Source organism: Penicillium hordei, assembly GCF_028827395.1.
Source record: "Penicillium hordei strain IBT 12815 chromosome Unknown utg000002l_segment0_segment0, whole genome shotgun sequence".
NCBI lineage: Eukaryota > Fungi > Ascomycota > Eurotiomycetes > Eurotiales > Aspergillaceae > Penicillium > Penicillium hordei.
In genome coordinates this window covers 3,934,058-3,959,411 of record NW_026623143.1, presented here as the reverse complement: position 1 = coordinate 3,959,411, position 25,354 = coordinate 3,934,058, and the positions used below count along the sequence as shown (strand labels likewise).

The window sequence follows — 25,354 nt, the reverse complement described above, 5'->3', positions numbered from 1 at the left end:
CGATAACACATGCATTTCATTGGTGCTCTTTTTGCTCCTCTGTTTCTATACATTAGCGGGTTAATATTCTGGGGGAAAACTGGGTCTTTGTTACAATAGGTTCAAATGAAATGACATCAATTCACCGTAAACTTCCACTTCATACAAATACAAATACAAATACAAATACACTTGGGCCTTTGACTTGTTTAAAACTATTTATACATATGCTCCCTGTGGCCGAGGTGAATGATTTAAAATATGTAAAAAAATATCATAATACGAAATATGGTGTCTAGAACAGCATAGCTAAACCATCCTTGATTTGTAAATCGCCCCTCACACAGCGTTTCCCGGATTCACGAAGAAGGTTGAAGATTAAAGGCTCCTCTAGAGAGCCTTGAACTTCCCCAGGACTAAGTAAAAAGCAAAAAAAAAAGTCAGTTCCGAGTACTACCATACTAGGCACGAAGTCAATGGTACACGGGACCCGAGTACATACTTGCGGCATGAGCTAGGTCCGCCTGGGAATGTGCCAAGACATGGAGACTAATATCCTGGAGCTCGTAGAAGAGATGATCTTTGTTCGACGTGTAGTAAGATTTATCATGAATGCCTGCAGCCTCGGGCACCCTACATGCAATCCCTGCAGTCAGCACCATGTATCTTTCGAGGATTGTGAGACCACCTTCTCTCTAATGGCGAGGGTGATACAATGTGTCTCTACATACCATGTGATAAAGACTAGCTTGCTTCGCCGGCCATCGCCAGCAGGGGAGTCGTAGGTGAAGTCTACAACTGCGTACCGGGGGGTATTATCCTTAAAGTGAGAGAGGAACTCGGCGTAGTCCTTGTATTTGCCAGACTCGGCGACGGTGATCTTCTTGTCGTGTGCGGAGGCTTCGTAGATGACGTAATTAAGGTTGTCGGTGCCTTTGACCTCGTCGAATACTTCCTCGCATTCGGGAGTGATGGTTGCGAACCCTTTTGTCATAGTGGAAGGTGTGAGATGTGAGATGTGAGATATAAAGAGGAAGAAGAGGGGAAAGTAGGAAAGAAAAGGCAAGTCAGGGATGGGCTGCTACTTTGTAGTCATACAATGGGAGGTCACCTGGTTTACCCCATATTCTGCGGGGAAGTAGATCATGACGTACGAAAACAATTTATATTCATATGTTAAAGCTCTCTGAGAGATTGAATTCCTTTGGACATACAATAGTACTACATAGTTACATCTGGCACTCTGGTCAGCGCCTGAACTAGGTCTTCATTGTCGCCGATGCGGCTCTTAGCCACAGAGAAGCCCTGGAGGTTTACGAGAGTATAGATAGATGGGCCTAGAAGGAACATTTGAATTGCGTTCTGCTCGATAGTTGTATGATGTGAAAATATACAGTGGACAAGAATAAAAACGAGCAAAAGCACTTAAGGTTCAATCATTCCCCTCACCTGCTCGAGTTCCCACCTCAGCCTCACTTCCCTGCACAGTCTTACTAGTCTACTAATTTTGTCAGCTTTGTGCGTTGGTTCTCTTTTTTTCTCTTCTATGAAATGGTGGAATACGCACCCACTTTGACGGTGCATTCAGATATGCCTGTGCAGAGGGACACAGGGAGATTTTGAACCAAATTTTGGATCATTTGGCTCTCAACAATTGGGCTACCGCTCTTTTTCTGGCCGTATAACGAGGCAGAGGCTCCATTGTTGAAACTTTGCTGCAAAAAAGGGGCGGACGTGCACATTCGCGACGACAACGGCAAGCTGGCATTGGGCCTAGCCATAGAAGGATTTGAGAGAGGCAGAGACTGCTACTACCCCATTAACCCACCAGACTGGATTGAAGTACTGATGATCTCGGTTTGTGCAGGAGCTGATGCAGATGATCTATTTGGCGAGATTTTCCCGGATATTGCAGAGAGCGGCAGAGTTGATCTCTTGAAAGGATTAGATCCCCGCTAGTACAATGAACTCGATGATGCCACGATCTATTCAGATGCCTCGATTGTAGCCTCAACCATCGGTGACATTGAAACAATCCATTCCATGGGTACAAAGAATGTTCCTTCAACTAAGAATATCAAAGCTGCCGTTATGGCTGCGATAAAGCGCCGAGTTCAGGTAGGTCGGATACCAATGTTCAAGGAACTCTTATAGGCCTCACAACACCGCTCGTTAAGTACCTAGGTAATGACTCGAGGTAGTTTCTTCCAGTTGCTTTTCCGCAGAGACTCAATCCAGAGTGCAGTTGCCAGTAACTCTCTCACTAAACCCGGCCTTACACTACGGATGGTCATCAATACTTCGGAGATTTTGAAGTTGCCTTTAAGGCAATATGAAGTGATAAATGAGAGTCTATTATTATCTTTCACTAGCAAATATTTACGTCTAGAGTCAGCCTAATTATTACACCATTCATACTTTCCGCCTGGCTACTTACTTAGAGCGCACCCTTCTAGTCCGTATCACATTCGAAAACGCTTCCTTAGACGATATTGGGCTAACAAACCCTGCCCTGCTACATTATCACTTCATTAGGGCAAAGATACTTCACGCATCGGGCATGGGGGAGGTAGTCGAGAATCTAATACGCGAGTGGGAGGAACTCGAAAGAGAAGACGGCAAATCTGATGTGGAGATATTCCTGTCTGCCGGGCTATGGGATTGTGTTAAGGATAATTTCACATCTCATCCTTCAACTAACCTACAATATTATCAATTGGATTCAACACAACAAAATACTTCTTATGGGCATTATTTGAACTTACTAAGCCCAGGGTGCATCGAGGCTACAAAAAATTCATGGCCTTTGTACAATAATAGTGGAGTATATATGTAATCGATGCTGGGAAGCTGATTGATGTGCAACTCCCCCTCGCCGTGATACATCGTGACTCATGCTAGCTCATGATGAACCCCGATCGACATCTATTGACTAAGGCTAGGTAATCTTGACTCAATATTGCTCTTGATACACACAAGTTTTATCATAATATTATTATTCATGTGTTTGTTGCACTATGACGGAGATCTGGTAACATTGTGGCCTTCGTGGGCGGGATACAGCGTGCTATGAGGACAACTCGATTTAGATATTTGAATATGATATTCCTGCTGCCTTTTTTTTGAACTGAGTATAAAGTAGATGAAGGTATTCCGTGTAGATTGGAAATCAAATCAAATACTTCACCCGAAATAGCTGGTATAATGAAACCAAATGATGGGATATATCTCGCGCAAGACAAGGATTATTGCAGTAAGTAATCGATTTTTTTTTTGATACTATGCGATAAAAATGGCAAATGACGAAAAAAAACTCATTTGAACCCAGAGATAACATTGCTTTTGGTGATTTCTTATATGATGCAACATTTTTGTCGACATCGTCCGAAAGCCTTCCATTGCTGTTATTACAACGATCCCTACATGACCTTTTTAATCAAATATTAACTTGAATCTGGATTTTGAAAGCAGAAAAGAATCCTAAAGAGATTGCATGTTCTAAGTACCAATTTCGATAACCAAATCACAAGATACGCCAACCCCAACCCCGAGGTCCGCATACTTAGCCAGCTATCGGAGCAACAACCACATCCCTCACAAAGGAAAACATCTCGCGTGGCTTATTCACAAAGACACTGTGCCCAGCCCCTCGGAAGAAATGATACGACACACCACGCTCCTCAGTCCACGTACCTGCAGCAGTAGCAGTGGGAGCGGCAGTCGAGAGCGTAGTAGCCACCGGTGTATGTTCGAACAAGAGCTGCTTAGTCGCCGACGGTGCAGCATTATCAGCGAAGAACGGTTTCTTAGGCTTCTGGGCAAAGCCCTGTGCACCGCGCCACGTCATATTCTGCAGCGACAGCTCTGCGCCAAAGTGGTTGATCAGCATATCCCACTCCCCCGAGTAGATATGGAGCGAGACGTTGTGGTTGGTAATCAAAGACGGGAGGATGAAGTACTCCGGCGGCACGGGAGACGGTGCTGCAAGGAGAGTTCCTAAGATTGTGGAGTTGCAGGCGCTGTACAGTCCGCTGTTATCGACGTGGAGGGCAGTCTGGACATCTGCGCGCCCGAAGTATTCTGCCATCAGTGGTAGCTCTGAAACGGCGCTGCAGTCGTGGGAGATGTCGTAGATGTCGAAGCAGCTGCGGGGTTTGCTGGTGGTGGAGATGGCTGTTAGGTAGTCACTTGCTGTAGAGAAGGCGGCGCAGGGGCCGTAACAGGTTGAGTTGAAAAGTGAGCTGCGGACTTCTTCGGGGGTTGTGGGTGCAATGTCGCATGCGGCATTGACGGCATTTGTCAGGTCTCGACGTCGGTTGTTGAAATACTCTGGGTTTCCGGGGATATGGATTTTAGCTTGAGGAGGGTATATGGCGGATTTTGCTAACACGCTGTTGAAGCCGCAGGTTTTGTCTGCCTCGTCGAAGACTGATAGGACGTCTTCGGGGATTTGGAGGAGGCCCAGCTGTGATCTGAGATATTTGCCCATTGCAACGGACGCCATGGCTGCTCCATTTCCCCAAGATCCATCACCGAGAGACATTGAACGAACATTGAGGGGCAGAGAACCTTTGCCGTCAAGAAGCTCCGATGCAAAGTACGGTATGTAGATGCCTGCATATGACTCTCCCATCAGATGGATCTGCTTTGACTGCAGGTGCGGGAAGTATTCGAAGAAGCCACGCAGCCACTGTGTAAAGTCCGTCGTTACCCGGCCATTGTCCTTAACCGGGTAGGGAAAGCTAGCCGTGGAGTAGCCAGTGCCAACGGGTTGATCAACGTAAAGCACATTACCCAACTTTGTCCACGAGTGCGCATTGCGAATGAATCTAGTTGAATTGCCATCGAAAGAGATAGGTCCATTACCGGTCGCCAGGCCTATCAAGGATGAGCAGCCAGGGCCGCCATTGAACCAAACTATACAACCTTGTTAGCAACCGCCTTTGGATGTTCTTTCCTATTCAGGCTTACTGATCAAATTGTCATCATATGTCGGTTGCTCTGACTGGAATAGCCAGAAAAAGATCTCATTTCCATCCTCCGTCCCCGGAACCGGAAGGCGGCCAGCCCAGCTGGGTGGTAGGTCCGAAACGCCGGGCAAGGTATGTACTTCAAATCGTTCAGTATTGTATGAACCAATTCCTCGCGAAAGAACAAAACCAGGAGTTGCCCATAGGACATGAAAGAAGTATAGCAATGCAGAGATATTCATGGTTGGAACTCGCCGTGCTTTGCACTATGATAATTCTTTCTTTTCGGCAAATAATCGAGATGATACTACGTAGTGAAGATCCAGGATGCTCATACAGACAAGATCCACGTGGAAATCATGTTTCCCTTTTATCTTTTTTCCTTTCAGACATGGCGGTGGCCATTGATCTATTGAACAGGCGGTTGTTGTGCCAGACTTGGGTGTCAATAAGACCAGCGGGTTTATTGGGGCCAAAGACATGGCCAGTGGATTTGGGAGCTCAGCCGGAGCTCATATCCGTCTATAAGTAGCGGATGCCTCCTGAATCACGGTAATTTTATTCAGCGAGCTGAAAAGCTGAACGCTAATATCAATTGGGAGTTAAGTAGTGAAGTGGGTGAAGTATAGGGTTACCTCAATGGATGTGGGGCTACGTTTATCAGGCATCAAGGCCATAAGGCACCAAGGCACTCCGAACCAACAACATTCCGATCTCGACGAGAGGGGCCTGCTTCATCTCTCCTCTATAATCCGTGAACACTCTGCCGAGCTGGAGAGTACGATGTACGGTACTAAGTACGGTACTATGTACCTGGTAATGCACAACTCGACTGCATCCAGTGGTTCCCCGAGAAAAGGAGACTCCCACTCACATGGCCAGTGCTGATTTCAAAGTTCAAAGTGAGGCGAAGACTCCCCCCTTTTTTTTCTCAGAACTTCAAATGCAGATGCAAGTTCGCATCGGAAATGGTAAAGATGTTACAATGTCGAGATATCAAGTAGTCGAGGGGAGTCTGTCTGCTCGCGGGTAGCAGCATAGGAATGTGCTGGTTGCGTCCACCCGAATCCGGTGTAGATCTGGGATACACTCACCTATATCAGTTCATCCCGGTCGCTTTGCCAACTCCTTTTCTTTCTTTTCTTTTTTTTTACTTCTTTGATTCGTCCATTTATCCTGCATCTTTGTGCACTCTCGAGACAATTTGAACTTGTTTGCTCTTGAGAGTATACTGGAATTCCCTTCCTCCCAGGTTTCGCTACTTTGGGAGATTTCATACTCTACAACTCTTTGTTTAAAACGATTATATTCTCTTTTATTCGGATTCCTATACACTTTTTTGGTTTCAAATATTCTAATTTCCACCCCTTTTTTACCTTCTCCCTATATTGCACCCCTGATCAAAACCACGAGGCGATCGACGCAGATCCAAGCAATCCTCGGCTCCACAGGAATTGACAGCTCACTTGCATCACTTTTCGGTGACCGCGGATTGGCTGCCTGCCTGAGGCAAACAGGGGGTTATTAAATTTGTGAGTTGTGGGAGTTGCATAGGGGCGTATTCGCCTTGTTCTGTGCTTAGGTGCATGGCGTGGTCTCGCCATTGCCACCCCAAAAATCTTCCTTTTATCTGACCGTTTAAGTAGGGGAGGTTTAGATATACCGTGCTTAACGATGGATCTACAAGGCACAAAAGAAGCCCGAACGCAGGAGGAGGGCGCCGAAGGCCCTTTGGAGGCCTATGGTGCTGGAAGCGGTCGTTCTAAAGAGTATCACAAGAACGAGGGGCGAGATTCTCACAATCATGATGACCGACCTTCCATTCATCCTCTCCATCGTCGTCAACAACCCTTCGCCTACCCTCATGGAGCTCGACAAGCTGCATCGCCGGTGCCAGCCGTTATCTCTCGGCTTCGAGAGCCCTCCCCGTCACCGGAGGCTATCAGTATACCCCAAGGTTTGGGTCTAGATTCCCGCGATCAGCGCTTATTGCGTAAGGCTCGGAGAACTCCACCGGTTACGAAAAAAACGCTCAGCGAGCTTGATCTGCCCTGTATCATGAGCAATATCAACCTCCGCATGGACGCCAACTTCGATCGCGACCTGCACTTCAAGCCTGACCTAGACGGGGAGAAGGGCCAACGTAAGCGGAAAGAAGCTGCAGACTATTGGGATTCCCTGGCCGCGGAGATTGCTGTTTACTCTTACCATGCTGCGACTGCTGATGCCACCGAGAAAGTGGGGTCGAGTGATGGTACTCGACGCACCTTCGATCCCCGTTTGCCCGCCCTGTTCGAGACATTGCAAGACGTCATCAAGACCCTTGTTCCGGAACGGGATCACCCTACTATCATGCAGAATCTCGAAGTTCCATTGCTGATGCAGCAAATACGCAAAGGCGTTCTCGACATGCTTACGCTGGCAAAATGGCTGGCCAAACTCCTGAAAACACATTGTGCTCCGATGCGAGATGAGTGGGCAGATTCTATGGTCGAGCAAATCGAAAAAGGTTCACAGTCTCAGGACGCTCGGGAGATTGTCAACGGTCTACGAACATTATTCTCTATTCTAGAGGCGATGAAGTTGGTATGTTACATTTAACCCCCATTCTGTCTTGCAATTCCAGACTAATTCGTGAAATGATAGGATGTCGCCAACCATCAAATCCGAGCATTCCGCGTTCTCCTCATCGAAGACACAGTCCCCTTCCTCCAAGAATACTTCCAAGGCAAAATGAACCGCGGCGGCTTCCAAGTCGAACCCGCCCGGCACTGGTACCTATCCGTGCGCGATCAAGCCCGCCAAGACGACGCAAATGCCGAGGCCCAAAAAGCAACCCCAACCCCAGATACAGAAGACACTCTCAAACCCCTCGAAGCCCTATTCCGCGGGATCTCTGCCCAACTTCTCCAATTCGCCCCACCCACCGACTTCCCCGAAACCTTCCTCTTCGACTCCGAGCGTCTCTGGCAACTTCGCTCAACTGTCCAAAACCTAATCAACCTCGACATCGCCTGGTATATCTTCGAGTCCTATGTCAACAAGCACAGGCGGTATCTCTCAACCCCAGAAGAAACCTACTCCACCTTCCGGTCACGCATCTGGTCCCTAATGGAAGATGGCATGGATCTGGAGAACCGTGTCGCAGGGAACCCAGATAACAACGACGACGATCCAGACCACCGCGGCGGCAAGCGCTGGACGCAAAATATGCGCTGTGTCGCGCTGGAGATTGCCCGATTTGCTTGTGCCGCACTGCAACTTGACCCTGTCGTCGCGGATGAGGTTATTGTACCCATCGAGGAAGCGCTCGAGTGGCATCTGTCCAATGAGTCCGAGCTCTTCCTCTTCTTCCAAAATAGCATGCGCAGCAAAATCCTTGCTACCACCCTAGCTGCGGCTCGTAGATACTTGCCGCTGTCCCCGTTGGCGATATGTGAATCGCAAAGGGCACCATTGTCTATGGCTTTGGGTCCTGCTGCGCCGCAGACTGGGACTGCCAGTGCGTCTGGGTCAGTGAATACTTCGTTGCCGGCCTTGACACCGCAGCAGTCAGATATTGAGCGTATTGGCATGCGTCTTGCTCATATGGGTGTGTTGCATTGGCGCGTTTGGGCTCCGTTGTTGTATCTCCGCGATGAGATTGCATTGGCGGAGGTTGAGCAGCCAGCATTGATATAATTTGGTTCTTGCTCTTGTTCTAGTTTTTGCTTTTGCTCTTTTGCTCTTTTGCCTGTTGGATTTTCGGTGTTGGATTATTATTTGCTGCTCTGCTGTCTTCTAATTGTTTTGTTTGACTCGCTTTTCAGCGTCTTGCATTTACTGCTTATTGGGGGGAGTTTTCTTATTCAGGCCGGGTGTTTTACTGACACAAGGGAACCTCGGTGTTATATTCTGGGAAATAGAAGGCGCATATAATATCTATTATGCTATATCATTGATACTATACTCATACTCTACACCATCCTAAACCCCAAACCATGGAAACAAACAAAATTAACACACTCAATCCGGACCCAGTGCCACGGTAGCCGCGAACGTCAGCGGTCCGTGCACCGATCAACAATCCATGAAGAATCCCCCATCCCCTTCTAAGAATGCTCATGCATCCAGCCTAAAATTGCCATAACAGGTCTTCCGCAGATCCAGACTCGGAAATCCGAGATTTATCGTGTTTGTGCTTATGCTTGTACCAGAAAGCTCAGACCCCCACCAAATGCCACCCTTGTCAAGCAAGCACAAACAGACCCCCAAATGCGTCTCTCTGCAGCACTGTACTCCCCAACACACCCTTGGCTCGCATGCTTGAAATCAGCACAATTGCAGCGCATTGCGCGCGCAACAGGTATCCAATCGTCTGGTACGAAGGGTGTTCTTATTGAGCGCATTGCAGCGGAGTTGACGTTGCATTCACAGTCACAGTCACAGGCGCAGTTGCAGTTGCAGTTGTCGGCTGCCGCAGATGGCGATGATGTTGCAGAGGGTGTCATCACTAGTAGTCCATACCTCAGTACCACTGCCAGTGGTAGTGCTAGTGCCAGCACAGGTATAAGCCAAGGTCGACAGGTCGATCGGCGGGTGTCAAACAAAACTCGCTCAAAGACAAAAGGCAAGTCAGCAGACTTGTCAAAATCAAAACCCACACAACCATGGAGCATCCTCAGCATTGATATGGGGGTTCAGAACCTCGCATTCGCGCACCTGCGAGTGCCCCGATCTGGGATCACGGGTGTCGGGATAGACGCAGCAAACCCAAGACCGCCAGAGCTAACAGCCTGGCACAAACTCGCTATTTCTGAGATATCAAGTTTGAACTTGATACCTGGGGATAGTACCAGTATAATCAGACCCGAATCTGCTGAAGCTATACCAGGATCTGGTGATGCCACAGAATCATCACAGGGCATCCTTCCGATGGAAACGGGAAAAGACCTGCCTGTCAAGGTCAAGATCGCCAAATCTACAAAAGAAAAAGATTCCTTTTCCCCAGACCTCTACGCTGCAAATGCATACACCCTAATTTCATCACTCATAGCGGCATACCGCCCCACACACGTGCTTATAGAGCGCCAGCGCTTCCGCTCAGGCGGTGGGAGTGCCGTTCTTGAATGGACGCTGCGCGTTGGCCTGCTGGAGGGTATGTTGTATGCTGTTCTCCATACGCTACGACAGGAGAGGGGCGGAGATGTTGCGGATTTGGTTGTTCAAGGCGTTGAACCGAAACGGGTAGTCCGGTATTGGCTTGAAGGTGGATTTTCACCATCAGTTCCAGGGAAACGAGATGCGGATGAGAAATCCGAAGTCGGGGAAACGGTCAAGGAGAAAAAGCCCAATGCGCGAGAAGTGAAGAAGGCTAAGATCGATCTTGTTGGTCGGTGGCTTTCTGCTGCGATGCAGAAGCAGAATACCAATGCTTGTCCAGAGACGGATGGCAGCCCTGAGAAACTCGAGCTTGGCATTGCTACCGACAATAAGATCGTGCTGGCGGATAAAGCCGAGTGTCCTACTCTGCGTAGTGTTACGGGTGCGTATATGCGGAAATGGCAGAGCCAGACGCAAACTTTGAAGAAGGGGAAAGGGAAGGGGTCTCGTGCTTTGAAGAGTGGGTCTCTGTCTCCATTGCTGGTATCCCCTCACTCTGAGATAGGGGATGAGGTGGCTGCTATTGATCCAGGGAAACTCGATGATCTGGCGGATTGTTTGTTGCAGGGTGTGACATGGGTTGAATGGCAGATTATGCGGGAGCGTATTGCGAGAGAAGGGGTTGGGGCGTTGGATTCGATATCCTAACAGATATCAATATTCATTCATCCTAAACAGAGAAAGGCGTGATGGTGATCGGGGGATTAATGCCGTGGGCTCTTCTAAGGAAGAAATTGGGTGTTCGAATTTTGTATATTATCCTGCTTGATGTATTTAAATGGTCTGTCTGGACAAATCACACGTGATATGAATCATCAGCTCAAAGCTTCACTAGACTATATTTCCACATCCACCTATGTGCTGTGTCTGCCTCAGCCTAAGGAGATCGACACTGATCGACAGGTCCGTCACAGGCCAAGCCTTACTATAATGCTACAGGGTGGAGAGCCTCATACACTGTATTTCTACTCGTCTTACGAAGGAGGGTTCTTTTGCAAACAGGCGAAAGCCTCAAGTCAATTCAAGTTCTTTCCTAGGGATACCGATATTGCTCACCGTCATCGGCCTTCCACATGGAAGAAAATCTTGAAGACAAAAAAAAAACAACACAAAGCATGAGATCATTCGCAAAATGAAGATCCGTAAAGATTAACGAAGATGAATTTTTCTTTCAAGCACAATAGAAAAGGGGCAAGATCCAGTCCTCAAAGCAGACGTGTCACCACCCATCAAACGATACGTGAGAAAATGTTCCGAGTCCAATGGAAACCGGTCATATGAATGGGTCAATTTCACATTGGTGAGTAAAGAAATGTAACGCAAGGAAATGTCACGCCAGAAGCTTTGGGGATTGGGCACCACAGTTGAGAATTGGAGTTCACGGCCTGCAAAACGTAGCAAGCAGGCAGGGGAAGCTTGGGGCCCAAAGCACCATCTAGCATGACAAGACAATTGCAAGAATAGAAGTCGAAAAGAAGAAACATGGCAAAAAATGGAGGGTAAATAAGAAGTGAAATCGAAACCGTTTGTACCGAAACTTGGCAAAAATAGGTACAGTACCAGCACGCCTCTGCGCGAGTAGAAGGAAATCGGAACTTTCTCTCAGATCATCAACAGGCTCGCAACTCGCTGCCAGGTAGAGGTGGATAGTCCTCTCGCATTAGCAGTTTGTTGTTTAGATGAACTGGCGGCGCCAGTTGGCCAAGAAAGGCTTGCCAGTGGGGGTGCCGGTAGGCGTGGGCTGGGCACTGGAGGAGAAGGTAGGGGTAACGCTGGCGCTGGCGGAAGGAGTCCGGGTAGCGAAACCGCTGGACGAAGGAGTAGGAGTACGGATGAGGGGAACGCGGGTGGAGCCAGTGGCAGTGCGGGTCTCGGTGGAAGCAGCAGCGGTCTCAGCGGAGGTGCTCTGTGCGCCCTCACCGTTGCCAGGGGTCTGGGTTTCGGTAGCGCCCTAGAAAAATAATGTTAATTTTTGATATGTGAGTTAGGGGATTGAGCAGCACATACAGCAGTTACAGTCTCGGTGACGGTAGCAGTAACAGTCACTGCGGAGCAAGCACCAGACTCATTGCCGGCACCGCCGGAGGGAGTGGGTGCCTCAACGAGAGTGACAGTCTCAGTCTTGGTGCTGTTGATGGTAGAGGTGCGAGTTTGGGTAGTGTCCTCAGCAGGCTTGGTGGCCGAGGCCTCAGAGCCGGACTCAGTCTATATCAAAGTTAGTTCACGAGTACAAAGCACAAGATATCAGATAGAACACATACAGCAGTGACGGTGTGTTGCTCAGTAGCGGTCTTGGAAATGGTGGTAGTGATGACACTAGTGGAAGTTCCAGAGGTCACGGTGTAAGTGACAGTCACGGAGTCATCGCCAGTGGGGGCAGCGCCAGCAGGGGCAGACACACTGCTGGACAGAACGCCAGAAGAGGACTTGGGAAGGCCAGTAGGACGAGAGCTGATGGGAGTGCGGGTAACCACAGGCTTGCTAGAAGAAGCAATAGGCGAAATAGTGCCAGCGGGCACGGAGGAGCTCACAGCAGGGATGGAAACGACCGAAGAGGAGGCAACGCTGGGAACGACAGACGAAGACGAAGCAACGTGAGGAATGGCGCTGGAAGCCACCGAGGGAGCAGAAGAGGACTGCACAGCGGAGGACTCCTCAGCAGGAGCAGACACGGCAGAAGAAGAAGCCGTGGGAGCTGGCTCGGCAGCAGTGGGAATCACGAGGACGGTCGAGGTAGAAGCCTCAGCACCGGGGGTGACGGAGCGAGCCAGAATGCGACGAGCGTGCAGACCCTCGTGAGTGGCCTGACCCACAGCAGCCATAGCGGCCACAAGGACAACGGAGAATTTGTTCAAGACAACCATGATGAAGTTATTGGTAACGACGGTGGATATCAAACAGAAAAACTGAGGGTGAGAGGAGAGGATGTCAAGAGCAAGACTGCCGGAGCAAATTGAGCGGGTGGTTAAGTGAGTGTGGGGAGGAAAGAGCGACAGAGCAAGATACGAAATCAATTCGCAGGGAAGGAACGTATGGCTTCTCACAGAGAAGGAAAGAAGAAGAAGTAGGCAGGAGATAAGCTTAAAGAAGGAAAGAAGAGGGAAGAAAGGAAGGAGACCTAAGGTAATTAACTCATCTTTAATTTCTTTAAATTAAATTATACATATCAAATTTAAATTTAATATTATATCTCTTAGTACTTTCCACGTATGAAGGACTAGTTAGTATGGAGTACAGAGTATCTTTTAATCAAATCATCGGTAATACCGGTGGATCGACGGTATATGGGTATCCACTGTCTCAGGCACGGAGATTTCATTGGTCCAAGTGCATTGATCCAGAGCCCGTGGGCACTTGGGCTGGGACCTTTAATCTCACGTAAAAAACCCATATGATAACTATTCGAGCCTATGAACCTTTTACTGACTTTCCTGGATGTGATGTGGCGCCAGTGGCGTCATTCACACCTTATATCCGCCCCTATCATTTCGATGAAGTGCTTAATAGGGGATATTAGATCATCGGATCTTTATGTTGTGTACCTTTTGTACCTCGTAGGGACATGTCGGCAAACGGGGTATTAGGGCACGGACGCATATGAACGTGCATCCCACCAGAAAAGTCTGACAATATCCGGGGGCCACTTCCATAGGCCCATCTTAGATATGTACGGAGTACGGAGACAATGTATCTCAATTCTAATGGGGAAAGACAGCCCGAGAATCTACGACGATCATTGATGAGAAAAATACGGATCCCCGGGACTTTCGGGCACGTTTGAGAGTTGAAAGGTTGATCTCGGCTGTAATAATACGGCATATACGATACCCGAAGGTTTCACATAAATCAGTCTCCCGTGTCCCAGGATCCCAGGATCCCCGCTTCCATTTCTCGGGATATAAATTGCTTTTTGAGAAATAAACATGACATTCCGGACTCCACGGGTATATCTCTTTACATTATTTCCATACATCTAAAACGAAGATTGACACCATTCACTCTAGGTGCCGTCTGTACTCCGTACTTATGGACCACGTGGGGTATATTTTATCAAATCTACCGTCCGTATAGGTATCGGGTGAATTGATAAGGTCTAGGCTTCCAACATTAACAGGCACGGCCCCTGGCCTTGGGTCGATCGGTTGTTCGTCTCATTTCCCGAAGGACTACTCCGTCCTAAAGCGAATAATTTATAAAGCCCTGTTTGTGAAAGGACCGTCATGTCTCGCACGAATACTGGCTTAGGTAGAAATCGAAATATACCCCCTAGAGCCCTACGGAGTAGAGATTCTCCTATTTCGCAGAATTGCAAAGTCCAAAGTCGACACGGAGAAGCTTTCCAAGATGAAACATCCGGCTTGAAATTTCAATGACCCCTGTCCGTATCCCTCCCTAACTCCCCCAGATTGCTAGGAATTGTTCGGAATTGCGGGAGATCATAATTCTGAGAACCACGGTGATTGCTGGATCTAAAAATGTCTTCAATCTTGAGATGCTCTGGGGCCATCCATGGATATCCGTGGATCGAGCGAAGGCGGTGACGACATGGTACCTTATCGCTGTGATAACACCTGCATGCATCCCGCATTGAAGATCATCGCATTCAAGCAATTAGTATTGAGCATGTCCTCGTTCCAAGCCCTCAAAACCCAGTATGGGTTACTATTGAAACGATTTCTGAACTCGAACAAAGACTTCGAGGTTCTAACAACCATCCCACCCGACCACTCCGCAGAATCAGAGACGCTCTATGTCTTAGACTCGTCTTTCAATCCCCCCACCCGCGCCCACCTCCGCATTGTGAGCACGGCAGTCATAGAAAATCCCCGGCCCCGCCCTCGCGTCCTCCTTCTTCTCGCTACTCAGAATGCAGACAAACCGTCCAAGCCGGCCTCCTTCGAGGATCGGCTCGCGATGATGGAGCTATTCGCTCGGGATCTCCGCGCCCACCTCGCATCGGCACCGGCCTTCGCCGCTTCGGGGGTCACAAATGCTGTGGAGACTCTTCCGTTGATCGACATCGGTGTCACCAAAATGCCGTATTTCGTCGACAAGGCAACTGCCATTGAGGCATCGGATTCTTACCCAGTGCCGCTGGAGCAGGTCCATCTTACGGGGTACGACACTTTGATCCGGATATTCGATTCCAAGTATTACGCGCCCGAGCATACCCTGAAGCCCCTGGAACCTTTTCTGTCAAAGCACCGGCTGCGTGTGACTATGCGGCCGAGCGATGAGTGGGGTGGAAGAGAGGAGCAGTTGGAATATGTCGCGGCTCTTGCTAGAGGTGACCGAGATGGTGAGGGCGCGCGTAGGGAATGGGCCGAGCGGATCCATCTTGTCGAGGGTCGTCTCTCCACCGACCGGCCTGTGAGTTCAACCAGAGCCCGCGAGGCATTGCAATCGGCTCCTCAGGACCTGAACTGGCTGGTCCCTGAACAGGTGCGGCAGTTCGTGCTGTCGGAGCGCCCGTATTATGGAAGCTCTAAAATGTAGATACTTGGATGGGGTAGCCGCTGGGACTCTCGTACGGTCCATTTCCAACTTGTACAGTGATAATGCATGAATGATTTCATAAATAAACCCATGTACCGACACCGAGACCTGAAGCCACCCACGTTCCAAACGCACAACTAAACCACTTTTGATACACATATTGTACATGGCAGAGCGCAAGATCAATGCAGCACCGCGATCTTCGCATCGTTATGAGTTGTCACCGCGATCATGACGCATCTTCTTCCTCCTCCCTCTTACCTAGAGTGTACGCCAACCCACCACCGATCATGTTGACCAAGGCCAAACCCATAGTCGCACCGCGCACGACGCCGCGAACACCTAGCTTCTTCATGAATGGCTGTCGACGGCGGGCTGCGAGAAGAAGATACAGCCCCGAGAAGGACGCGCTAATGCCGGCAGTGTCCGTCTTGAAGCCCTGCAGGTTGGCATAGCTGGAGAAGATCAGCACAGGTGGAAAGAGCATCGGGAAGAACTGGAACGGGCGCATGTGCTGCGCTGCGATCATGGAGGCGAGCAACGTGGGTGGGAATGAGTTTTCTGGGTTGAGAAACGTCATTAGCGAGTGATCACTTGCAACATTGCTTCTCGACGGCTGGCCTATAAAGCTAGGCTATTCATAGGGCTCTTACCACCCCAGGCACGGAAGCGCTGGATTACCGTCTGCTTGGTCTCTTCGACAGTTGAATCATCCGCCATGGTGAGGTGTTGAGCTTCGGAGCTGGACTTATTTGATGAAAGCGGAAGACGGAGCTTTGACAGCCAAGGATTGTGCTTGCTGCAGGTATTATCAATAAGACGGACGTGCTTTGACTGAACTTCGTGGACCTCAAGACAACTTACAATTGAATATCACGGACTTGGAGACGTTGGCAGGTTTATCAGTTCGGCAAGTGATGTTATCGCAAGTGTAATTGGCGTTCCGGCGCTTGGCAAAGACACCTAAGACCACGCTTTTTCCCCAATTTATGCCCGCCGAATCAGCCACACCTGTCACTCTGATTTCGCTGCATCTTCATCAGGCCGATATTTTACTTTGGCCATCTCATCGCATGTTAGATTAATTTTGCCAGCCCAACCATATCTGCGGGATTGCTTCTCCTATCCGCAATCTCACGCCACCTTACGCCCTCCAGATTCTCTCGACCCCCCTCTTCCATCGAACACCAGCAAACGAGTGCCGTCCAGGATTTGTCAGATTTTCCTCATAAACTACGGCTGCTATGCCCTCGGCTTCGGCATCTGGCTCTGACGCCAAAAGCGGAGGTGCGTCGTCGCGCGACCATAAGCAGGGCAACCAGGATCGCAAGTACACGGATGATCAGAAAGCCGCTGTGCTTCGGATTCGAAAATGCCAGCCTACAGCGTTTTACGAAATTCTGCTAGTCGAGCGCTCATCAACGGACAATGAGATTAAGAAGGCGTACCGCAAACAGAGTTTGTTGACGCATCCCGATAAGAACGGTTATGAAGGCGCGGATGAGGCATTCAAGAGTGAGCAATGAGCAACCCCAGTCCATCTCTTGACATATTGATTCTTATGCGCGGTGGCAGTGGTCTCGCGTGCTTTCCAGATCCTCTCCGACGAGGAAAAGAAGTCCAAGTACGACAAATTTGGCGGCGATCCTGATAGCAGGTTCCAGCCCGGACCGAGCGCCTCGAGCGGCGCATCCCCCTTCAGTGGGTTCGGCGGTGGCGGATTCCCTCGCGGTGGTCAAAGATTCGATGAGGAGGTTTCGGCCGAGGAGATGTTCAACCGATTCTTCAACGGTGGATTTGGCGGAATGGGTGGTGGTGGATTCGGTACGACTACGCGTTGCTCTGATATCTGTTTAACCTGAACTAATCGTGTGCTACTATAGGTGGACCGCAATTTGTGTTCAACATGGGAGGCGGCCCAGGATTCCGAGTGCATCAATTTGGAGGCCAGGCGCCCCGCCGTCGGCCTCGCACAGCAGCTACTGAGCAGGAAGCTCAGATTGATGGCCGCAGTTTCCTTCGCCAGATATTGCCGCTTATCATTCTATTCATCTTGCCGCTCCTATCCTCTCTCTTCTCTGGTCCCTCAACCCCATCCGGACCCTCCTATCGATTTGATACCCCCGTTTCCCCGCATACCCTTGGCCGCTCGACCCCTAAGCTCAATCTCAATTACTTTGTGAATCCCCTCGATGTGGATAACTTTAGTGCCCGAAACTTCCGAGAGCTAGACTCACGTGTGGAGGTGGAATATGTCAGGACACTGCGGAATGAATGTGATGCCGAAGCCCATGAACGGGAAAGGAGGTTGCAAGATGCGCAGGGGTGGCTGTTCCCTGATATTGAGAAGATGAAGAAGGCTCGTGCGATGGAGATGCCGGCCTGCCGGCGCCTGGACCAACTGAAGACGAAGGGGAGAAATTAAATGCACTGCGGACTTTGGAGGCTTCACCGCACCTTCTTATGGCATCTTGTTTCTTTGCGGGGCTCTTTTCTACGGAAGAACGTGCTCTAATATCATTATTAGCCCGTCCACAAAGGTGGCATCTATGGGAGTTTCAGTTCATTAGCTGTACATTTTACTTTTCCTACAGTTTTGAATGCATCTAAGATCTTACTGAATTTGTCCTCTTGGTTTTTCTAGGACTCAATTATGACCTTTGGTCCTCATTTTTGAACACGGGATGAATACAGAAGGTATATCATATTACACTAATTTTACATATGTATTGATGCTGTGACCATAAATTTGAAGAATATAAATAAGGTCCTTGGTTTGTTTTGGCTTCAATATTTGAACATACAAAAGTATATCTATAGAACAGACCATAGGATCGATCTATATTTTCTATTCTGAATAGTTTTGCGTTCGAACGAACGGATAAAAAAGTGACTTTAGAGGTACATCATTTTACGCGTGCAGATCGCGCGTACTAACAAGTACCTTTTCTGTATCTCACACGCTACCATGGACCATGAGATTCGCTTAGTCAAATTTGATCACGGCGCTGAATCTCGAATTAGAACAAAAGCGAATCTCGGAGATCATCACGGAATCACAAACATCTTGTTCATCTTCTGCGGATTCTAGACTCCATTGCCCCCACTTCGAGGCTTTGAAGCAGCCATATTCCGCTTTCACGCCCTCTTATGATTCCCGCACGGTCAGGACAATATTGACATTCTGCCGACCTGATCCACCAGATTAGCGGTCCTGCCAACCTTTTCAAACCGGCTTATTGTCTGACCTTTAGCTAATATGTCGGACACTCTTTCCGACGCGGACAAGGTCAGTTACTTGTTGTGCTCAAATTATGAAGTCGTGCTGTCCCCGCAGTGACTTGAGAACTAACATCTATTCTTGATAAAAAAAAGATTCGCAACAAGCGACTTGCAAAGCTCTCAAACCCAGCCCAGCCCCCAGTGGATGGCAACTCCGACTCGGCACAGAGCTCAGCTAACACATCTCCATCACATTCACCACTGTCCACTCAGTCACCGAGCCGCCTTTTCAACGCGCCACAAACCCCGCAGCAGTCGGAAGGGAAGCGGATCAAGATCACACCGGCCGCGGCTACACCAGAGCGACCACGATCCGCTGCTCCCTCAGCCCCGAGCACCCCTCCGCCACAGAAAATCGAAAGCATTGAGGCCTTCGAAGACCGAACACTAAGTGCCGTGTTCAGAGTGACCCTCAAGGAAGAAGGGCAACGTGACATTCATGGCAACCGCACATACTTGCCCGGACTTCGGAGTGAACTGCAGGGTGAGGGCCAGGATTTGCGCATCCAGGTCGCAGTTCTGGACCAAGCCCTCCTAGAGGCTGCGTCAAAGGCCGAGAGGCTGCGTCCCCTTGATTATCTTCTCCCGTGCTGGAAGCGCATCACAAAGCTGTACAAAGGATTAAGGCGGACGGGAGACAATGACCCAAAGTATCAAGTGCTGTGTGAGGCGCGGCGCCTCTGCATGAGCTACTGTATCTTTGCGATTACAATGCCAGAGATGTTTGGGTTCGTTTTTCTGGAATGTCACTGCACTGACACTCGACACTGACTGTTTGGACTATAGAAGCGAATGGTCCCCGCAATCATCGTTGGCTGCATACCTTCTTATCGACCCTGAGGACGACAAAGGAATCGATTTCGAGTTTATCAACGAGGCCGTCAGAAGATTCGACGAAGATGACTCCGTTAAGCCTGCCTTCATATCTGCTGTCGAGCAGTTGAGCGCGCAGCTTTCTTCCATGGACGTTAATGATGACTACAAGCCATACGCCATTGTAAGTCAAACGTCGGCATTTCCCTGGACCACGTCTGACCAGTTTGTTCAGGCTCTTCGAAATCTTGTTCGCCACGGATCCATTGCGGCTGCAATCACGGAATCCTCCATTTTTAACAATACTAAGGATCCTGCTGTATTCGAGAAAGCCACTCTTCTGGGTCCATGGTTCCGCCTCTCACCTCTTCAAGCTAATGTTACCCTGTCCTATTTCTCTAGCCCCAAGACCCGGGATCAGGCATACATTTCCAATGCCCAGCGATCGCTTCGAATGACACAGCATATGCTTAGCTCAGATCTTCTTGATGTTGTTAACCATCTGATCCGGGCCTCAAAAGAGGCTCGGGATCGTGTTTTGGATTGGTTCGCTACTGCTATGAACATCAATCACAAACGACGGGCAATGCAGGTCGACCCTGCACAAGTATCGTCTGATGGCTTCATGTTCAATATCACAACGTGCCTGGACCAGCTCTGTGAGCCGTTCATGGATGCAGCGTTCACCAAAATCGACAGAGTCGATGCGGATTATCTCCACCGCGATTCTCGCGTTGACATGCGGGATGAGACCAAAATCAACGCCGATCAGCATGCTTCCGACGCTTTCTATTCCAAGAGGGTCGAAGGAACCTCAAACTTTATCACTGAAATATTTTTCCTGACTGTCGCCGCTCATCACTACGGCAGTGAATCATTGACGTCAAAGATGGAGCAACTCGAGAAAGATGTGCGACAGATGGAGAGTACAATCACTAAATTCGAACTTGAGCGGGTTCGCTGGCTCAACAACCCACAGCAATTGCGCACCTTCGATACAGCCCTGAAGAAGTACAAGGACAAGCTCGACTTGGGCATTGCTCTCAAGTACAGTCTGCAGGGTGTGTTGTTTGACGAGCAGTGGCAGGCTCGTTCCATGCTATTCATGCGATATGTCACCGTGTGGCTTCTGAGACTCGTCTCAGGAAAGAACTTCCCCAAAGAGCAGGTTACCCTTCCTCTTCCAGAGGAGCAGCCCGAAGTCTTCAAATGTCTACCAGAGTACTTCTTGGAGGACGTTGTCAGTAACTTCAAGTTTATCATGTGGTGCATGCCACAGATCATTACCGCCACCCAGGGAGATGAGTTGGTAATGCTGTGCATCACATTCCTGGAGAGCTCCGCCTACATTAAGAATCCCTACCTGAAAGCTGGACTGATCTCAATCCTGTTCCGAGGCACCTGGAAACGCCCTGGTGGCGCCAGTGGTGTTTTGGTCGACCTTCTCAACTCGATGCCATTTGCCAATGAGCATCTCCTCCATGCGGTCATGAAATTCTACATTGAGGCCGAGTTCACGGGAACACATTCGCAATTCTACGACAAGTTCAACATCCGTTATGAGATCTTCCAAATCATCAAATGCATCTGGCCCAACACTCTGTATCGGGAGAAGTTGTCCCTTCAAGCCAATCAGAACCTGGATTTCTTCGTCCAATTTGTCAACCTCCTACTGAACGATGTCACTTACGTACTTGATGAATCCTTCGGTGCTTTCAAGACTATCCACAACACTCAGACCGAGTTGAATACCCAGGGCCACACAATGGATGCCGCAACCCGCCAGCAGCGGGAAGAGCATCTGTCATCGGCGCAGCGCAGCGCCAAGAGCTATATGCAACTGACTAATCAAACCGTGTCAATGCTTAAGCTATTCACTGATGCGCTTGCTGACTCGTTCACAATGCCTGAAATCGTGCAGCGTCTGGCGGACATGCTGGACTACAACCTCGACGCAATGGTCGGACCCAAGAGCTCCAACCTCCGGGTGGATAACCTGCAGGAATATGGCTTCAACCCCCGTGCTCTTCTCAGTGAGATTGTCGACGTCTACCTTAACCTGATCAACAAGGAAAACTTCATCCTGGCTGTTGCCCGTGATGGCCGATCCTACAAGCCAGCCAATTTCGAGAAGGCAGCAGAGATCATCCGTAAGTGGTCGCTGAAATCCCCCGAGCAGCTCCGTCACTGGAGTCGGCTGCAGAAGAAGGTCCAGGCTGCCAAGGAAGCCGATGATCAAGCAGAGGAAGACATGGGCGAGATTCCTGAAGAGTTCCTCGGTATGCCCCCTTATCTGAACATAGCTTTACGACAGTTGCTAACTATGTCAGATCCTCTTATGTATTCACTCATGGACGACCCAGTCATCCTTCCCGGCTCGCGGATCTCCATCGACCGCGCCACAATTCGCTCGCATCTCCTCAGTGACCCGCACGATCCATTCAACCGTGTGCCATTGAAGATCGAAGATGTGGTAGCTGGTAAGCAATTTTTCTTTCCTGGGTGTTGTTCTACTATTAACCCCATATTTATCAGATACCGATCTCAAAGCCAAGATTGAGGCGTTCAAGACAGAGAAATTAGCTGGCAAACGGAGAGAAATGGTGCATGATCGGATGGACACATCGAATTAAGGAGCGGGAGCTTTTTATGATTTAATTCACAAGCTTACTTGTTTAGGGGCATTTTCCATTAGCGTTCACGGGACAGAATACTACAACTCGTTTATGTGGAATATGCCCTGGGTTATTTATGTGCGTGGCTTTTCGTCGGGTAGACAATCAAACGAACCCAGTCTTATCGCCAATTTGCTCAATCTTTGAAATTTGTCCCTGCTGTCTTACCCTTTGTAGCTGTAGGAGGGATTTCGTTTGCACGACCTGTATTCGCGGTAGTACAGAGTATAATTCTTGAATTTGACAATTCACGCACGATCTTGCCAGAAATTGTCCCCTTGATTAGTACGGCCGACATTGTTTGTTCTTTAAAAAGACATAGAAGGCAAAAAAAAAAAAAAGTAATAGAAGAAGGAGGAGAAGAAGAAGAAGAAGAAGAAGAGGAAGAAGAAGAACAATAGGTGAAGTTGTAAGGCCTTACCCGGGACCCACCGCCTTCGACATCACCGGCTTTTAAGCTTCTTGTTTATCCTCCGTGATCTTCAATTATTTTCTCTTCAACTCTCAATTGTTCAACATGGGTGCAACTATTTCCACTTGTTGGGAAGTTCTACCCTCTACTGGGCAGCTCTTCCCTCCAACCCCGGCTGTCTATACACCAATTCTATGCTGCTTCCAATACTTCCCCCTGGTCAAGACCCTGAAGCCCTATATGATATCACAATACTAACTCGGAGCATTTAGATCACGATAGTTCAATGGATTCTATCCTGGCATCCAGCAGGAAAAACCTCCTCGCAGTCCATTTTCAACATCCCAGGACGTATCGCGTGGTCCGCCATGGAAATTGTCGGCCCTATCAACTTGATATATTGCATGGTCACCCCATCACCATATGCACCCTCACTCACTGATCTCCCAATGTCCAACATCCTTATTGTAACTCTGTACTGCACCCACTATGTCAACCGCGCTATCATCTCCCCTTTCTTCTCCGCCCCCAGCATGTCCCCAATCCACGTCGCCATCATGTCCTCCGCCATGCTCTTCAATTGGTTCAACTCGGCTTGTCTGGCCGGCTGGTTGCGTGGATATACTGTGCCGACTATCCCAAGTTTCCACACAGCCAGCAACGGATTTATATCTTCCTGTTTTACGATGCCAGATCTCCTCCCCATCGTGGGCGTAATCTTATTCGCCGTGGGAATGGCCGGCAACATCTACTCAGAGACAGCACTATTCCGACTCCGGCGTGAAGAAGCCGAAAAGCGCGCTACTAAAAAGACAGACGACGAAACTCTAGCGGGACAAGGCAGCGGAAACAAGTTCCACAAAGTCTACGTCATCCCACCTTCCCGTGGTGTCTTCGGATACATCTTGTATCCGCATTACGTCTTTGAATGGCTCGAGTGGATTGGTTTTGCTCTTGCTGGTACGGCAGTTGCCCCACTCTCCGCCCTACCTATCTCCGTTTCAACATCTTCGGCGGGGATCGCTCCTCCGCTGCGTCTTGCGCCTTGGTTGGTGCCTGCGGCGTGGGCGGCTGGTAAGCTCGCTGTGCCGCTACCTTTGCCTGCTGTGGTCTTTGTTGTCAATGCGGTCACGAATATGTTGCCCCATGCGCGCTGGGGACGGAAGTGGTACGTTGAGAAGTTTGGGGAGAAGGCTGTTGCTGGGAGGGGCGCTGCTGTCCCTGGGTGTACGTGGATGTGAAATCAACGAAGCTCCTCTAAGTCGCCTTTCTACTTTTTCTCTTATTTTTTATTTTTGTGACTGGCTTTCCGGCCTTGATATCCAGATACGAACTATTTTTCTGTGTGGCTGAACCTGAATTACTAAAGACATAGTTTTTGAATACTAGCCATCGGAATTGGCAATTGCTCCATATCGTAAACCTCATCACGGATATCAACTGGAACCTCACAGGCTACATGTCTTCCCGCCCCCGGAGCTGGTGAACTGGTCGGTATCTCTGGAGGACCCTGCTCATGCGAAACTATCGCCTCAGTTGTGCGAACGATACCCTCACCCTGAATAGCCCTCACCCTGAATAGGCAATATCCGCTCCTCGCTAGAATTGCTCCCTCGACTTCCAGGATACGTCACCGAACGTGTCGTAGAAGCGATCTGTGAGTGTTGAGTCTTCGGGTCAGCGTCGTACTCAACGACACTAACATTGCCGCTTTTATATCCTCGGGATTGTAGTGGTTGCCCCCTTGATCGGGATATTGAGTGCATTTTATATATCTTGCTGCCGGGGTACTCGCGGGTTGTCTTTGACTGTGAGCCGTATGTGCCGAGAAATCCTTTGAAGAGTGTTTTGAGGGCTGGGAGGCTGCGAACGATGATACCTATGTTGTATTCGGTGCTGGTATTGACTAGTACGGGAATTTGAGGGTGGTTTTAGAGTTTGTAGAAAACAACTTACCCGGTCCAGATTGTGATGTCTGTATAGTCCCAGAGGAAGTCAGTAAAGGATGTTCCAGAACACACGTAGACCCGGCATCCGGGATAATAGTTGGTCATTGGAAACATGGCCAATAAGCAGACTTCACAACATCAGTACGAAAAGCACATGGAGGGAGATGAGCCTTGGATGCAGAGAAAGACTCCATAGCTGGTGGATTACTCTCTACAGTTTAGTGGAGTTTTACGTATTTGATTTTTTTCCCCATATATCCGGGTGTATCCTGGATGATCTCCTATTAAGGGCCGATCCGTGAGGTGATCCAGGGATTTTAGAGAGAAGAGGACCCTTTCCAAGGTTAGAACTGATTGAATTTCCCAAATGGGAAATGTGCGGCCGGCATCTCCCGGCGGTGGAGAAAGCGGGACATGGCCTGATGCCCTAAAAGGTCCCAGCAGAGTGGGGGGGATTATGGGGACTGATGCAGGAAAAAGGTGATAGCGGCATGACTATGCCCTAGTTCGACTCGGAACTCCGAGATAGGGATGATTAGCATATGCACCTAGCCTTTAAATGGACGACCATGCCCGGATCCCTTCAGCTCGATCACAACTTCTCCTAAACTCTTGGTGTGAAACTGGTCCTTCAGA

General features: G+C 49.2%; 11 protein-coding genes across 11 annotated transcripts; 6 read left to right on the top strand and 5 right to left on the bottom strand.

Moving 5' to 3' along the window:
• Positions 1-369: 369 nt before the first annotated feature.
• Positions 370-973, bottom strand: N7537_004827 (actin-binding ADF family protein; the record flags this gene model as incomplete). The annotated part of the gene is made up of 3 exons (XM_056895884.1): positions 370-395; positions 482-612; positions 711-973. The coding sequence occupies 3 exons, from the start codon at positions 971-973 to the stop codon at positions 370-372; spliced, it is 420 nt and encodes a 139-aa protein (XP_056755632.1).
• A 2,568-nt stretch (positions 974-3,541) lies between these two features.
• cp9 (putative serine carboxypeptidase) lies at positions 3,542-5,191 on the bottom strand (the record flags this gene model as incomplete). The annotated part of the gene is made up of 2 exons (XM_056895883.1): positions 3,542-4,896; positions 4,951-5,191. 2 exons carry the CDS (start codon positions 5,189-5,191, stop codon positions 3,542-3,544), a joined length of 1,596 nt encoding a protein of 531 aa, XP_056755631.1.
• Positions 5,192-6,623: 1,432 nt separating this feature from the next.
• On the top strand, positions 6,624-8,630 carry N7537_004825 (TCP11 family protein; the record flags this gene model as incomplete). The annotated part of the gene is made up of 2 exons (XM_056895882.1): positions 6,624-7,535; positions 7,596-8,630. The coding sequence occupies 2 exons, from the start codon at positions 6,624-6,626 to the stop codon at positions 8,628-8,630; spliced, it is 1,947 nt and encodes a 648-aa protein (XP_056755630.1).
• Positions 8,631-9,203: 573 nt separating this feature from the next.
• N7537_004824 (uncharacterized protein) lies at positions 9,204-10,739 on the top strand (the record flags this gene model as incomplete). The annotated part of the gene is made up of 1 exon (XM_056895881.1): positions 9,204-10,739. One exon carries the CDS (start codon positions 9,204-9,206, stop codon positions 10,737-10,739), a length of 1,536 nt encoding a protein of 511 aa, XP_056755629.1.
• Positions 10,740-11,766: 1,027 nt separating this feature from the next.
• On the bottom strand, positions 11,767-12,955 carry N7537_004823 (uncharacterized protein; the record flags this gene model as incomplete). The annotated part of the gene is made up of 3 exons (XM_056895880.1): positions 11,767-12,042; positions 12,099-12,296; positions 12,353-12,955. The coding sequence occupies 3 exons, from the start codon at positions 12,953-12,955 to the stop codon at positions 11,767-11,769; spliced, it is 1,077 nt and encodes a 358-aa protein (XP_056755628.1).
• A 1,645-nt stretch (positions 12,956-14,600) lies between these two features.
• N7537_004822 (nicotinate-nicotinamide nucleotide adenylyltransferase) lies at positions 14,601-15,587 on the top strand (the record flags this gene model as incomplete). Its single annotated transcript, XM_056895879.1, has 1 exon — positions 14,601-15,587. One exon carries the CDS (start codon positions 14,601-14,603, stop codon positions 15,585-15,587), a length of 987 nt encoding a protein of 328 aa, XP_056755627.1.
• Positions 15,588-15,816: 229 nt separating this feature from the next.
• On the bottom strand, positions 15,817-16,307 carry N7537_004821 (uncharacterized protein; the record flags this gene model as incomplete). Its single annotated transcript, XM_056895878.1, has 2 exons — positions 15,817-16,148; positions 16,241-16,307. The coding sequence occupies 2 exons, from the start codon at positions 16,305-16,307 to the stop codon at positions 15,817-15,819; spliced, it is 399 nt and encodes a 132-aa protein (XP_056755626.1).
• A 524-nt stretch (positions 16,308-16,831) lies between these two features.
• On the top strand, positions 16,832-18,012 carry N7537_004820 (J domain-containing protein; the record flags this gene model as incomplete). Its single annotated transcript, XM_056895877.1, has 3 exons — positions 16,832-17,102; positions 17,163-17,411; positions 17,471-18,012. 3 exons carry the CDS (start codon positions 16,832-16,834, stop codon positions 18,010-18,012), a joined length of 1,062 nt encoding a protein of 353 aa, XP_056755625.1.
• Positions 18,013-18,846: 834 nt separating this feature from the next.
• On the top strand, positions 18,847-22,315 carry N7537_004819 (ubiquitin-ubiquitin ligase UFD2; the record flags this gene model as incomplete). Its single annotated transcript, XM_056895876.1, has 6 exons — positions 18,847-18,876; positions 18,963-19,597; positions 19,656-19,866; positions 19,918-21,961; positions 22,013-22,162; positions 22,218-22,315. 6 exons carry the CDS (start codon positions 18,847-18,849, stop codon positions 22,313-22,315), a joined length of 3,168 nt encoding a protein of 1,055 aa, XP_056755624.1.
• A 559-nt stretch (positions 22,316-22,874) lies between these two features.
• On the top strand, positions 22,875-24,010 carry N7537_004818 (3-oxo-5-alpha-steroid 4-dehydrogenase family protein; the record flags this gene model as incomplete). Its single annotated transcript, XM_056895875.1, has 2 exons — positions 22,875-22,988; positions 23,042-24,010. 2 exons carry the CDS (start codon positions 22,875-22,877, stop codon positions 24,008-24,010), a joined length of 1,083 nt encoding a protein of 360 aa, XP_056755623.1.
• A 312-nt stretch (positions 24,011-24,322) lies between these two features.
• On the bottom strand, positions 24,323-24,823 carry N7537_004817 (uncharacterized protein; the record flags this gene model as incomplete). Its single annotated transcript, XM_056895874.1, has 2 exons — positions 24,323-24,665; positions 24,726-24,823. 2 exons carry the CDS (start codon positions 24,821-24,823, stop codon positions 24,323-24,325), a joined length of 441 nt encoding a protein of 146 aa, XP_056755622.1.
• Between the last annotated feature and the right edge of the window lie 531 nt (positions 24,824-25,354).